Source organism: Pipistrellus kuhlii, unplaced genomic scaffold (assembly GCF_014108245.1).
Source record: "Pipistrellus kuhlii isolate mPipKuh1 unplaced genomic scaffold, mPipKuh1.p scaffold_m20_p_9, whole genome shotgun sequence".
Lineage (NCBI taxonomy): Eukaryota > Metazoa > Chordata > Mammalia > Chiroptera > Vespertilionidae > Pipistrellus > Pipistrellus kuhlii.
Genome location: NW_023425595.1, coordinates 34,985,273 through 35,000,719, shown reverse-complemented (window position 1 = coordinate 35,000,719; position 15,447 = coordinate 34,985,273). Strand labels below are relative to the sequence as shown.

The window sequence follows — 15,447 nt, the reverse complement described above, 5'->3', positions numbered from 1 at the left end:
AATATTCATAAAGATAGTGTTGCATAAATAAGTTTGTGAAGTCTGAATAACAATAAAGGAGGAAATGTTTTAAATAGTAAAAGCAAAAATCTAAAAAGATAGTTACACTATTAATATATCCTAGAAAAAAATGCATGCATCCTCCAGTCAAACATAAGTAACTGTCTTTTAAGAAGTCACAGAATTATATTTTAACTCACCATCCAGATTTCTGCTATCGCCTACCAAGTGATAATCTTTTAGGTACTCAAAACTGAGTAATACAACAAAAAGTTTAACTTGACCCAGGAGGAAGAAAAAAGGTACTGCTTGGTATATGGTATTCCCAAAATACTTTAAAAATTTCCCACACAAACACAAACACATGTGCACATATACTAAAAGATTTAACACATCATCTGAAATACCTCCAACCAAAGAAAGAAAGGCTGTAATACTTGAGATGGCCTTGGCTTGAGTATTTCCTGATTTCTAAGGGTATGTTTAACTTCAATTATTAGTAATATTTTTCACACTCTTCTTTTTTTATACATAATTTTCTAAGCATTACTTCTTGTTGTAGGAATGCCATTATAGCCATCTAGTCCTCGCTGTAACCAAGGGCAACAGCAATGCTAGTGAATTCTCTACTCTTGACTACCATAGCAGACCCTTGGTTTCTCTTGAATCATATTATAAAAACAGGTTACTTTTATTATATTATTCCGCCAGAATTGACCATAATACTTTATTTACGACAGTTCTTCATTCATCCATAATGACTAAACTGGGCACTTTTTATATGTTATGTCATTCATTTTACAGATTAAGAAACTAAGGTTCAGAGAAGTTAAGAAATATGTCTAGTATACAAGTAGCCTGAGACTGTCTTTGTCATCTAGGCATTCTAGCATACTGTCCCAGAACTTAACTGTGGAATAGATAAATTTTTAACTTGGAAGCCTAGAACATACCAAGCATATGACACACACACATACCACCTGAGTTTCTTTGCTGTTTTATAGTAACGGCAAAGAACATATAAAAAGTCTGTGAGTCCTCAGTGACTTGTATAGTACCAGACAGAGAATGGACTTCTCAACCAATGTTTGATGTTCTCTCAAACCAAACTGATGGGGGGAAAAAATCATTCAGCATTCATTTCAATGACAGTGCTGAGTCATGCCCTAACTGACTAGAATCCTATTTTTTTAGTCCTAACTATTTTTAAAGACCTTGTCCTCTTGCTCCAGTCCCACCCAAGTACCTTGAATACCACAACACTCTGCTTCTATTGAAATCTGTACATCACACTACCTTTGAGACTAACATTACATTATAATGTAAAGACATCACATTACATTTAATCATCATGTAATATCAGAGTTAGAGAAACCTTAAAAGCTAGAGTCTAATGTTATCCATTTAGAGATGGGGGGGGGGAAAATGAGATCTAGGTGATAAGTCACATAGTCAAAGCCAAACAGATATAAACCATGAGTTAAGAGGGAGAATTGTGCCTATACCCAGGCCTCCAAAACATCTATTTGTGAAGTCCCAGCTGGAATGGTGAGCTGCGTCAGAGGTCGATGAGTCTGTAAAGAGGCTTATCAAATTTACATTACTCAAGGACTTGGTCTTTAAGAGCTTTCTTTGGAAGGGTGAGAAGATTAAGAAGATGGCTTACAGTAATGAAGGATCACACTACCCTAAATCTGAACTTTCCTGTATGTGCTTCACACTAAACTTGTTCTTTCCTATATGACATGACAGAAGCAACAGAAGGCCTTTGAATTAGCTTCCCATATAGGTCAAATGCAAACTACAATTGTTTTAAAAACATCTCTCCAATGCTAAACACTCAAGCATCTACCTTTTTTCCATATTACTGAAGGGCTAATACTAAAGAATTTCAATTGCATATTTTGAGACTACATTCTCATAGTTATTAATAAAACAAAAATTGGTTTTCTAACATCACCACTTTTCAATGATTGAAACAAGTTTGCTTAAATTTAGGGATAAAAAGGTATCTCCAAGAAGCCTATATACGCAAACTAAAAACAAAAACAAAACAAAAAATAGCAAAAACTAGAAACTGGGAAGTATTGGAAATTAGCTTCGATTCTGGTTATTCACTCTCACCATCGTTTCCACCACAAGACCCGCTGTCCCACCCATTAAAAACCCCAGGTTGTTTCCTCTCCTAGGCCATCGTGCTCAGCCACAGCCTCACTGTTAAACACCAGGGTGTTGGATTTCCAATATTAAAGCTCTATATTAAAAAACATTTTAAAAGGACCACGGGTGAGGCATTACAGGGCCCGCGGGTATTCCAATGCCCTCTGAAGGAAAACCACCTCCTGGTAGGGAAGTCACTTTCATCACCCCAGGACCACGGAACCTCCAGTGGGAAAAAGTGAGCTCACGCGGTTAATTATGGCTATGGCTGGCCACAAAACCGCAGATGTCACATTCTGTTGCCAATCACTTTAGCTAAGAAACCAAAAGGTTTAAGGTTTCCAGCATTCCAAGATCTAAAAGACTTTTTACCTGCCAACGCCAAAACCTGGCCCTCTGGGGTGTACTTTTCCAGTAAGCATTAATGACGTCCCTAACACCTAATGCAGAGCAGAGGACTGTGTTCCTTGTGCTGCTCTGGGGGTTAGAAAGGTCACAGATGATAGTTTTGTCGGTGAGAAGAAGTTGGAGGGGGAGTTCAGGGAGGAACAGGAATAAAATGTAAGACTCAGGTACGTAAAAAAAAAAAAAAAAAAAAAAAAAAAAAAAATCCTAAAAAAAACTCAATGTTTTAAGTGGCTTCAAACAAAATAAAAATCTGCAATTTCCTCATAATAAATATTTCTGATTTGTTTTTTAAATGCTGGTAGTTACTCAGGTTTGCAGCTGTTGTATAACTTTTTGATAATAAATTCCACAAATACACACTCTCCACGATAACATTATAAATTAGTTCAAATGTCTCTTTGACTTGTATGCTGGACAAACTATCAATGTTCAAATGCATTCATGTACAATAAGTGTTCTAAAAGCTCTTACCATCCTGCCTTCCCAATCACTGAGGCAGCTGATTCATTAAGGAACCAAGCACCCACTGATCCAGACAGGACAAAATATTTAAGACTCTAATCACTGCCACAGCATCTATGGAATCATTCCATGTTCTCAATGAGACACTGCTTGACATATGGACTCTCCTTTCCAAGAAATCATGCCTGCATAAAGGGATACAGACACAGAAGGAAATCTGGGTCTCATTACCGCAAAAGGCTCTGGTGTTATGGATTACTTAAAAAGACACACAAACTTTTTTTTTTTTTTTTTTTTTTTTTTTCTTACAAGAAATGTCTCTGTCAGTGGAACTCAAATGAATACCTTCACAGGACCACGTACTCCCGTTGCATGCAGGTCTCTCTGACATGCTCTAACAGTAGCTCACCCAGTTAGAAAGGCACAGTGAATTTTGGGCCACTGTGGCGGAGTTTCCCAAACAGTACTAAGCCATGCAGGGTGGAGTCTATCCCAGCAAAGTCTCATTAAACACACAGGATAACCAGTTTGGAATTCCTCCACTAGAGTCTCACTGAGAACGCATCTGTTACAGAACACTAAAGGTTGGCAGGAGTTTGGAAGAAGTTATTACTCCAAACAAGGAAGAAAAGTGCACCATGACAGGAATAATATGTACCTTAAAATTAGGCTGACCAGGAATGACTTTAGTTCTGCCACTGGTTAGCATGAGTCTTTGGGAAAATTAACTAATCTCTCTGAGCTTAAATTTTCTTGCCTTTAAAAAAAAAGGGGGGGGGTGTAATTTCTTCCCTCAGAAAAGATTTAATGAACAAGATAGCATTGTGCATGATATTCCATGCTATCGTATTTCTATTCACCCAATCTAAAATGTTCTGCTACCCTTCTCTCAACAGGGGAATATTATTTCATTTTTTAAGACACCTCAGCTACCCTCTTTGCTAAAAAGGCTTTTCTGAGCCCCTCCTGATAGGCTAACTATGCCCACTTCTTTGAGTCCCACGTACGTGGTATAATTCCTAAGTGCCTGACACAGGGTATGAATGCAATAAATATTTCTTGATTGGCTTGATTACAAGTGTGATAGCCTCAACTGGACTGAAACTTCCCTGAGGTAGGCTCTCAGCACCTGGCACAGGAGATGACACACACAAGGCACTCAGTAAATTGAGTATATGGAATGCCTTGCAGAATGCTAACATATAATTCTAAAGCCCAATACCACCATAAGTGCTTCTTAAAATGTCTGATTCCCAGGAGTTATGGGGCATGAATAGGGCCTTAGAGTGAAAGTAAACACTTATTTCATTTTATCTCCCATTTTTCAGCAACTGCACTAAAAAAGCTGAACTTCTATTTTAAAGAGTATGAAGAATTTATTCAGCTTGTTGGCCTTCCCTCCCTCCCTCCCTTCTTTCTTTCCTCCTTCCTTCCCTCCCTCCTTTCCCCCTCCTTCTATCCTTTCTCTCTTGTGATTAATTTCAAGTACAATACATTTATATGAGCACCTTTAAAAGGAAAAGCATGTTCAAATGTTATCTCATTCAATCATCACAATGAATTGGAGATGTAGATATTATAATACCTCATTTTTTTTACAGGTCAAGAAAGTAAGCTCTGAGAGATTATATGACTGCCCAAAATACAGGTCTTTTCTCCCATTCCCCTCACCCTGAGTTTTGTAGGTATATCAAGCCCATTACTGCCATCCAGACATTTGTACTTGTTGCTCCTCTTCTAAGTAATGCTCTCCCCAACTGTAATATAGTTGGCACCTTTCAGCTTCAAATTTTTGGTTAAATGCTTCTCCTCCGAAGTTGTTCTCTGCTTTATCTAAATTTAGGTTCCTCTGTTGTCTAAGACAGCATATTCCCTTACTAAATACTTGTTACATACTTATTTTCTTATTTATTAGTGCAATAGGCTGTATATGCTCCATGAAAGGAGAGAACATATTTTTCTATCACCATATCCTCAAAACTCAGCACAGTACCCGAGTTGAATTATTATTTTTTCAATAAATGAATGTTCTGTATCCCTGGAACCTGGCACAGGGCTCAAAGTACTCAGTAGTTTTGCTAAATAGTTGAATGAGGAAAAAGATGTGTTGTGGGCTTTAAGACACCATGTCTTTGCCTAAAATCACCACGAAAGCACACTTGTATGACTTACAGAAATTGGAAGGAACACTGAACAATGAAGACCAGGCAAATCCCAGTTAGATTATTATCTAGCTTTGTGGTCTCTGGAAAATCACTTACACATTGTAAGACTATTACACATAAGACTATACCACCTTCCTTATGGGTTTTTTATGTTTGTTTTTGTAAGGATTAAAGATAAGGCAAAATATTATGCTTTTATAGATATAATCTTCCCAATATGAATTAATATGTTCATACTATCAATTAGGAAGTCAACTCAAAGCTTAGATGACTTGCTCCAAATTACATGGTTTCTATAATAGAAAGTGACCAAGGATTGAATACAGGTTTTTCCATTCCTGTCTTATCTCTCTTCTTTTATCAGGTCCCAACTACTTGTTGTAAAGGCCAATCTACACTAATAAAAGAGAAATACACAAATTAGCTGTCCCTCCACTACACACACAAGCCACACCCACCAACCAATCAGGAGCAAGTATGCAAATTAACCAAACAAGATAGTGGTTGGTCATGTAGCTGGAGCAAGCAGGAGGCTTGGGTTGCCTCGGCAATGGAGGAAGCCAAGCTTCCCATCTGCCCTGGCCAGCCCTAGCCTCCACTTAAGGCTACAAACTTTCAATTATAGAAGATAAATAAATCCCAACAAAAATGGCAGCAGCCATGGAGCTGGAGAGAGCAGGAGGCTTGGGTTGCTTTCAGCAATGGAGGAAGCCAAGCTTCTTGGCCTCTGCTCAAGGCTACAAAGTTCCAATTATAGAAGATAAATTCTAGATACTTGTTTCCAGCCAGCCCTGGCCTCCCCGCTCAAGGAGGCACTGGAAAAAAGAAAAGAAAAAGAAAAAAAAGGAGGGGCTGGGACCTTGGGTCATTGGGGGGTAATCAGGCCAGGATGGGATGGCAGGGACCATTGGGGGTAAGCAGACCTGCAGGAGGGCCAGTTGGGGTTGAGCAGGCCATCAGTGGGGGTCAGTTGGAGGTGATCAGGACAGTGGGGAAAGGGGGCAGTTTGGAGTGAGAAAGCCAGTAGGGGGGCAGGTGGGAGTGAGCAGGCCAGTGGGGAGGGAAGTTGGGAGTGAGCAGATCAGCGCTGGTGGGGGCAGTTGGGGGTAATCAGGCTGGCGGGAGGGGTGCACTAGGGGGCAAGCAGGCTGACAGGCAGAGTAGTTAAGGGCAATCAGGCAGGCAGGAAGGCAGGTGAGTGGCTGGAGCCAGCAGTCCCGGATTGTGAGAGGGATGTCTGACTGCCAGTTTAGGCCCAGTCCCTGTAAACTGGCAGTAGGACATCCTTCAAGGGGTCCCAGATTGGAGAGGGTGTGGGCGGGGCTAAGGAACATCCCCCCTACTCCATGCACAAATTTCGTGCACTGGGCCACTAGTAGAGGTAATAAATCAAAATGGTCTTAAATGTTAAAGGACCATAAATAACAATATTTCTTTTACAGGGAAATGGAAGGACATCCCAACCAAAACTGATAATGCTCTATATTTAATAACTTCTTCCCAAATAGATAATATGCTAGCTTTGAAAATAATCTATAAAGCTATTTAACAGGCCTAAAGCACTGTGTACTTTGCTAACAATAAAAAATATTTTATTGCTAAATATAATAAGTTATTTTCTTTGGCATACTGATAAAGAGAATAGAAAAATTAAATATTTTAAAATCAGCAATTACTATGAATCATAGTATATATTATCTTTAATATAATTTTTTTAATTAAAAGAGAGCAGAAATGACAGAACAACTTAAATCTGTCATAGTGGGAAAGTAAAAAAAAAAAAAAAAAAAATTCCAAATACATTTCACATCAGCAGAAATAGATTTTCTAAATAACAACAAATTAATGTTTGTTATTCTCTCTGCTCCCAACCACATATAAATTTGTCATGAAAATCAAAGCAAAAGAATAGGGAGGTTGTAGGTATTCTTACGTACCCCATTGTCTAATTTCCTTAAAGCCCTTTAAAAAATATTTTCTTTTAAGTTTCAAATATAATATGCAACTATTTTACCCCCATAATTAGTGATTAGCCTTTTAAGTCTATCAGGGAAACTGACTCTATATCCTCACAATTGGGAGGGGATAAAAGATCCAAGACCCTTCTGGTGAAAGGCTAGGCAACAGTATTTTAAGATATTTCTATTTTTCCCTGCAACATACTCATATACTATATACAGCAAATACTTAGAAGTAAAATAAATAAAATACCTTGGAAGTCCTCAGAATTGGGCAATTTGACACCACATACAAAATAATCCTTATGCTCATTCTGTGAATATAACCAAAGAATTAAATTAACTGTTTTTATGTATAAAGCAAAGTAACTCTAAATCAAATCTTTAAAAATTCAACAGGTTAGTGTTAATTCAAAGACAATATTGTCCTTGACTTAAAATACTATCATAATTGTTGAAGTTGGGTGATTAGTATATGATGATTCATTATACCCCTATATATTTATATACTTGAAATTTTCTTTAATATAAACATTTAAAATAGTAGGTCTAAGCAAAAAGCCATATAAAATTTTATCATAAAAATATCCTTTGCCCAATTCATAGCAATAATTGAAAAATCTTAAATAGAATTAATAAGATTTATGAGCAACCTAAAATCCTATTAACTTTCCTCTCAAAATATTAGTCTTTTAAATGAAAAATTAGTCTTCATTCAAAAAACACATCAAATTTAGCAGATTTGGTTCTCTAAAAAGAATCTAGTCAGTTTTAATAAAGTCTTACTTTCTGCATTTACTCCAAGAACCTAGATTAAAAAAACTTAACAGTCTGACAGGAATAGCTGAAGTAATACTAATAAATATAAATTAACTAATAATTATATTTTTTAAGGAGAACACATGTACTGTATGTGCATGTATGTGTCAGAAATGGTGGTAGTTGAGCCTGACCAGTGCAGTGTAGTGGTTGAGTATCGATTCATGAACCTAGAGGTCACTGGTTCAATTCCTGGTCAGGACATATACCCATTGGGGGCTTGACGTCCAGTAGGAGGTGTGCAGGAGACAGCCAATCGATGTTTCTCTCTCATCAATGTTTCTATATTTCTATCCCTCTCCCTTCCTATCTCTAAAAATCAGTAAAAAATATATTTAAGAAAAAGAAATGGTAGTAGCTGATAATGGGTTTGAGTGAAAAGGATCCTAAAGATTTTGGTATTCTTTCAGACGGAGATGAGCACATCCGTCCAACAAATTGGTATGAAAAATTAATGGTGGAACTTAATGCCAACCAAATCTAAATCTATTTTTAAAGTAGATATTAGCTCTGGAGTGAAATCATGACAGAGCATATGACTAAGACTAGAGCAATGGGTTTTTTCATTGAGAGGAAATTTCAAATAAAAACCATTTTTTAAAACAAAACAAAACGTTTTTTCAGAGAATTTGAAACTTACCAAATCAATTGGGTAAATGTAGGAAAGCTCAGATAATAACTGCCTGCAACGAATTGTCAACTGGGCGTTAGTCTTCAGAAAAAGTTCTCTAAAGAGAGGAGAAAAAGCACATTTGTTAAAAAAAATATATATATATTCTTACATGCTTTCAAACATTTCCACAGAAAAATATTGCACTGTCTATACAAGGCCACAGAAACTTAGCAGTAGAGACAAGAATAATATCTAACATACATCCTAACCTATCTCTCAATACTATCAATCAAGCCAACTCTATACATACTGAGGCCTAATATGTATGTATACCCTTTAAGGGATGTAAAGGGTATAAATCATCACTGACCAAGCACCTACTACTATATGCTAGGGGCTTTACAAATGGCTTTGTTTAATTATTATAACAACGCTATTAGGTTGATATTATTATATCCATTTTATAAACAAGGAAACAATGTTTAAAGAGGACCCATAAGGCAACCACCATCTCATTTAATATGATTTCACGGCCTATCTATCTAGTAGTTCCTCAAAAAAAAATTTTTATTTTTCACTTGCAACTACATGTTACAACTACATTAAAAACAAAACAAAACAAAACAAAAAAAACACTGCCATGTTAGGAAAATAATTTAAGAAAAAGAACAAACAAGGAAAAACTGTGGCTCGAGATGATACAGCTCTTCCTTTACTGCTTAAGAAACATAAACAACAGGTGAAACACCTACAGTACAGATATCTGCTCAACTGTATTAAAATGTAAGGGGGAAAATCATGTAGGAGAAGCTGACGGTCAAAATGAAATGTAAACGTAGTTGTATAATGCAAACAGCACTGAAGACATAGAGGATCGAATTCTGCTTTCCTAGTGAGTTGGACAAAGAGTAACTTCCAAGAGCCTTATTTTCTTATCTGCTAATTGAGAGGAATAGGGGCTTAATTACAAGAAACAACAACAGCCTATAATTATTGGAATCAAGAGTCTAAGTCAGTGGTCGGCAAACTCATTAGTCAACAGAGCAGCAAACTACGGCTCGAGAGCCGTATGTGGCTCTCGAGCCGCAGTTTGCCGACCACTGGACTAGGACTAGATGAAATCCAAGGTTCTTTCTAGGTCTAACTTTCTTGAGTCCTCAATTGCTAAGGTTTTTTAAAGAAAAATGTAGGATAAAATTACTCTCCTGAAAAAAAGAAAAGAATAAGGATGAGCAAAAGAATAGGAGGCAATAAATTAAGCATGCGCTGGAAAAAAAAAGAGAGAGAGAGAGAGAGAGAGAGAGAGAGAGAGAGAGAGAGAGAGAGAGAGAGAAACATTAGCATTTGTTAAGTGAACATTGTGGAGTGACTGAAATTACCGTGTTTCCCCGAAAATAAGACATCCTCCAAAAATAAGACCTTCTTACAGGTTTCCTTTTGAGTGAAATATAAGGCATCCCCCTGAAAATAAGCCCCCCCTAGGCTAAACATGAGAGATTTGGTCCACTGATTCTGAAAGAAATGGAGTCACAAGAAATTCACCAGGAAATTCAGGAATTGGATTGTTATGATGATGTTCCAGAAGATGATGACATGATTGTCATTGAATAAATGAGTAAATTCTTGATACTGTAGGATTCACAGTTTGTCTGGTTTGTGTTGACAATTACCGTACCGTATACAGGTAATAAATTTCCTTTATTTTCATTTAACAATAAATGTGTACCGTATTCTTCTTCGTGGAAAAATAAGACATCCCCTGAAAATAAACCTAGCGCATCTTTGGGAGCAAAAATTAATATAAGACACTGTCTTATTTTCAGGGAAACAGGGTAGCTATAGTATAGCACCAACTTACTGAAGGTTATTTGAAAGTTAAGCAAAACAATCACCATAGCTCTTAAAAAAAGAAAAAATATCTGGTAAAAATAGAGGAGAGGTCTGATAACGTAGAGGATAAAATGGAAAGATGGAGAGAATGATGTTAGAAAGATCATCTAGAAGCTGTTGAGGTAATCAAAATGAGCTAATAACATTAAACAGGAGTAAATCTAAAGAAATTACTGAATAAAAAACTATCAACTCTACTACATGTTGAAGATAGAAAGAGAAGAAGATTCAGACATCAAGTCATGGTGCTATGACCTTGAAAACTAAACAGTTCTCATTTCTGATTATGAGTATGTACTAGGAGCTTTAATAAATGCCTCTATTACAGTATATGACCCGTATAACACATAGTAAGTGCTTAATATATATTTGTTGAATAAATAAATATGGCCTGAGGTGTTTGGAATACAAATTAATAGCAGCAACTTTTAAAGAATCGTACTTTTCCAAACCCTATCCTCAAAGTAAAAACTTGACACTCACAACAATTATTCTGAGTTTCATTTACCTTTTTGCAGTGCACTCTTTCCTCAGCTCATTGAGGGATTCCTTCTGGTGTTGAAGCTTGAGGTGCTCAGTTGAAAATGTACTGCCTGGAAGGAGATGGAAGAAGACAAGTCCACATGTAACAGTGCACAGAGAGATTCTCCCTCACAACCAAACCGGCACAGCCCAGGCACAGCTGTGAGAGGGAAATAGAGTTAAAAGACCAACAAAATAGGTTGGGTATAGAGGTCTTCTGGAGGGGATTAACTGGAATAAGTTTCCCTATTGGTTTAATTTTTATAAACGTCCAGCCTCTGGCAGCTGTCAGAGAGTAAGCATCTAAGATCCACTCACACAGATTTCTGGATTGCTGACCAATAAACCCTGGTGGGATTTCAAAGTTCAAACAACTTCTTTTTTTTTTTTTTTTTTTTTAAGTGGCTACGAGCTCTGGGTGTTGATGATTCTAAAGGTTCATCAGTTGTAACAAACAGACCACTGTGGTGGGGAATGTCAACAATGGGGGAGGCTGTGCACGTGTGGGGGCATATGAGAATTCTCTGTCCCTTTTGCTCAATTTTGCTACGAACCTAAAACTGCTCTAAAATATAAAGTTCATTTCTTAATAGTTAATTTCTGTTCTACCAAAAATGCTATATAACATTACTATATGTTATTACTACCATATTATTCATAAGGATATGCAGTTTTAGCTACAATCACATGCACAGAAAATGTATATTCTGATTTTTCCATATTATGTCACAAGCATTTTTATATGTTTACAGATAATCTGATTTGTGATGTTCAATGGCTGTATAAAATTCAACTCCAGGGGTATAAATTATATGAATATTCCACATTCTAACTGATACCCCATGCCTTAATCCTAATACAGAACATTTAATTTTCTTTAAGTGCTTGCCATAGCACTGCAATGATTAATATGTGTTTAGGTCCTATTTTTTGAATTTACATCAATTTTTGGAACTTCCATTTATATTTATGTGATCACAAAATCCTTTTACATCTTCCTACTCTAAGAAAATGAGGGTCTTACATTCTTGACAATCCAGGCCTGCCTGATAATTCCAGCAGTCCTGAAGCACAGAAAAAGTCTTAGATCCTGATAACATTAAGTTGTAGATTTTACAGAGGAATTTAGTTTCGTGAACTCTGACCCAACAGGAAAGGATGCCCTATACTCTTTTGCACATCTCCTATAGGGAGGAACAAGAAGTAGATTAACTGACCAAAGTAGTACTCAATTGACCAATGTAGGGAATTTTATCAACATCTCTAAGCACCTTATTTTTCTTCCTCAACAGTTAAGTGATAGTAAGTTGGTAGCTCTGCTTCCAAAATAGAACTTAATCAAGGAACACCGCCTATCTTCTTTAGCGCCAATATAATTCCACCCCAAATCTTCAACCTCAATGATTTCAGAAAACATTTAAGTTAACAACTTCCACCCTCCACACCATGCACTTTCTATCAGAATGCACACAAATTCTCCTACCACTACGGAAATTTGCAATATTATTCTTCATAGATAAATTAGGCTGCCTCAACTCTAATATTGCTGGTGAAACCACAAATAGGGACAAGACAGATACAGACTTCAAGAAGCAAATGTATATACCCTCCTCAGTTTTGAAGACTCTCCAGAACCTATTACATGACCAAAAGGGCAGGGGGGAGGGGGATGAGAGACATGGAGACTTGCAGAGTGAAGGAAAATTTAAATTTAAGAATATATTAGCCAGCCGAAACCAGTTTGGCTCAGTGGATAGAGCATCGGTCTGAGGACTGAAAGGTCCCAGGTTCGATTCCGGTCAAGGGCATGTACATTGGTTGCAGGCACATCCCCCGTAGGGGGTGTGCAAGAGGCAGCTGGTCGATGTTTCTCATAGACATTTCTAGCTCTCTATCCCTCTCTCTTCCTCTCTGTAAAAAATCAACAAAATATATTTTTTTTTAAAAAAGAATATATTAGCCAGCTAACACACAGGGTAAAATATTGACAAAAGGTAAATCAGGATGAAGAATATAGGTGGTCTCTGTACTCTTCTTATTCTTATAATTTCTCTGTAAGTTTAAGATGATTTCCAAATAAAAAATAAAAGCGTTGATCCAAACCCAGAGCGGGGTCACCTGCAAAGCTATGGTTTTCCATAGGCTTTAGAATGCACACTGGTACCATCTCTCCAAAACATATCAGGCTCAATTTTCTATCAAATGGCAACACACCTCATTGGTTATTAGTGGACTCTGGGACAAAACTGAGTTTAGCTAGGCTCGTACAGAGAAGAGCTAAGTATTTAAGATATCTCAAAAAATAACTCAAATTCCGAAAGTCACATTATGAAGAGTAATAATTCTGAGGCAAGGATGTGCTCAATCACTTTAGATGTTGTTCAGGTTATGTATCACCATCCTGAATATTACGATTGGCGTTGTGTCCTAAAACTAGTGCTGCCGGTGGAAATGGGGCTCTTTCCCGGGATCACAAGAATAGCATTCTGAGAGACCCATGCAGTGGGAACTGTGGCATGACGAGATTTATTTGGGTGGAGACAGAAGGTTGTTCAGGTTTCCAATGTCTCTTCTCCATCCGTCCCCACCTTGGAAAAAATCCAATTTTGTTTTCATTAAGCCCAGAAATAGGGCCAATGTCTAGAGACTGTGTGCCATGTCAAAGTTTAGTCCAGTTCCTGGCTGTGCTATGGTCGGCTGGTGCTGCTGTGTCCAGCACCCAGGCTGGGCTTGGAGACTGCTTCAAGTCCACACAGCTGCTGGGGCCACAAAGCTGCTGGGGCCACACAGCTGCTACAGAGACAGTGTGTGAACAAACCTGGCAAGCCTTTTACCAGAGAGAAAGCTTCTTTGTTAAGTTGTGATTACATTATCACTAGAGGCCTGGGGCACGCAGAAATCCTCAGTCTAATGCTGCCTGCCACTCCTGCTCATCCCAGCCCCGCTGCGCCTGCCTCAGGCTTGTGCCCAGCTAGTCCATATCTGGAGAGGCTCAGGCCGCTGCAGTGGGGATTGCTTCTGGTGCCCAACTGGGGGGTGGGGGGGGGTGGGACATGATGGGCCCTTCAGGTGGGGGTGGGACACCCTAGCTGGCCTGGGATCTGGATCCATCCCACAGATGTTCGAGCCCCTTGTCTGGAGCCTTGATATCATTTCTTCCTTGCGGGGTGTCTAGGGAGGGGAAGCAGCTGCAGATTGTGCCTGGGGCACCAGTCTGTGAGTGCCTTGCCATCCTCCGAAGATTGGATCTACAGGACTACTGAGGGAGGGAGTGGCTGCTGCCCAGCTGGTGGGCCACTGGGATAGGTTGGTCACTGAGCAGTGCTCCCACTGTGGGAGTGCATTGACCACTAGGGGCAGCTCCTGCATTGAACATCTGCCACTGGTGGTCAGTGCGCATCATAGCGACCCATTGTTTGGTTGCTTAGGCATATATATATATATATATATATATATATATATATATATATATATATATCATATTATATATATAGTTGGGTTTGGGAAAGCCCAGACTTTTCTTCAAGTTAACCAATCAACTTTCCAAGCTTTCATATACTTCTGATGGATCCACCCCCTAACCAATCTATTTCCTAAATCTTCTGGGGTTCTGTGTTCCTTATCCAATGCAATCCTTTTCCCAAGCCAGACAAACAGGCCTCTATGGTTGTCATCGTGGCTCCTCATGCCTCATAGAAACACTTTCCCCCATTGTCTGAGCCAGTGGACCTGGGAGATTGAAAAGTCAGTTCTTTCTCCCTATATAGGTTGTAAGGCAATGCTGCAATCCCCTGGGATTTGTGAAGCAGTAGCTTCCTGGTTAAGCAGGCTTATGCTCCCTAGTTGATTATCTTATCTAATAAAGACAGAATATGCAAATTGACTGTCACTCTGCAACAAATATGACGGTGCCCATAGCCAATAAGAAGGAAATATACAAATTGACATGAAAAAGATGGCGGCTGCCAGAGCATGGAGAGAGCTTCAGGAGGGCAGCAGGACCAAAGCAAAGGTGGAAGGCAGCAATCAGAGTGATTCTCTCTCATAATTGATGTTTTATCTCTTTCCTCTTCTCCCTTACTCTCTGAAATCAATAAAAATACATTTTTTTAAAAATAAACTGTTTCACATACAACTGTGAAATTACTTTTGCCTCACTCTATATATATAGCCACTCCAGTCTTCTTTTGATTAGTATTTGCATGGCATACTTTTTCCATTTTTTACCTTTAATCTATGTCTATATATTTAAAAAAATAAAGTAAAAGTGGTTTTCTTGCAAATAGCCTTTATTTAGGCCTTTTTTAAAAAATATATAAAATCTAAACAATCTCTAATTTTTAATTGCAGTATTTAGACCATTTACACTTAATATAATCACTGATATGTTTAAAGTCTACCATTTTACAAGTTATTTTCTATTTGTTCCGTTATCCTGATTTTTTTATGC

At 38.0% G+C, this 15,447-nt stretch overlaps 1 protein-coding gene across 5 annotated transcripts in view; it reads right to left on the bottom strand.

Moving 5' to 3' along the window:
- UVRAG (UV radiation resistance associated) overlaps positions 1-15,447 on the bottom strand; it is a 261,973-nt gene that overhangs the window by 128,274 nt on the left and 118,252 nt on the right. For all 5 annotated transcript variants that reach the window (XM_036426266.2, XM_036426267.2, XM_045577909.1 and 2 more), the window contains 3 exons: positions 10,984-11,068; positions 8,613-8,700; positions 7,407-7,467 (listed from right to left, as the gene is read on the bottom strand). In XM_036426266.2, the coding sequence (XP_036282159.1) occupies positions 7,407-7,467; positions 8,613-8,700; positions 10,984-11,068 (234 nt within the window). The remainder of the gene's footprint in view (positions 1-7,406; positions 7,468-8,612; positions 8,701-10,983; positions 11,069-15,447) is intronic.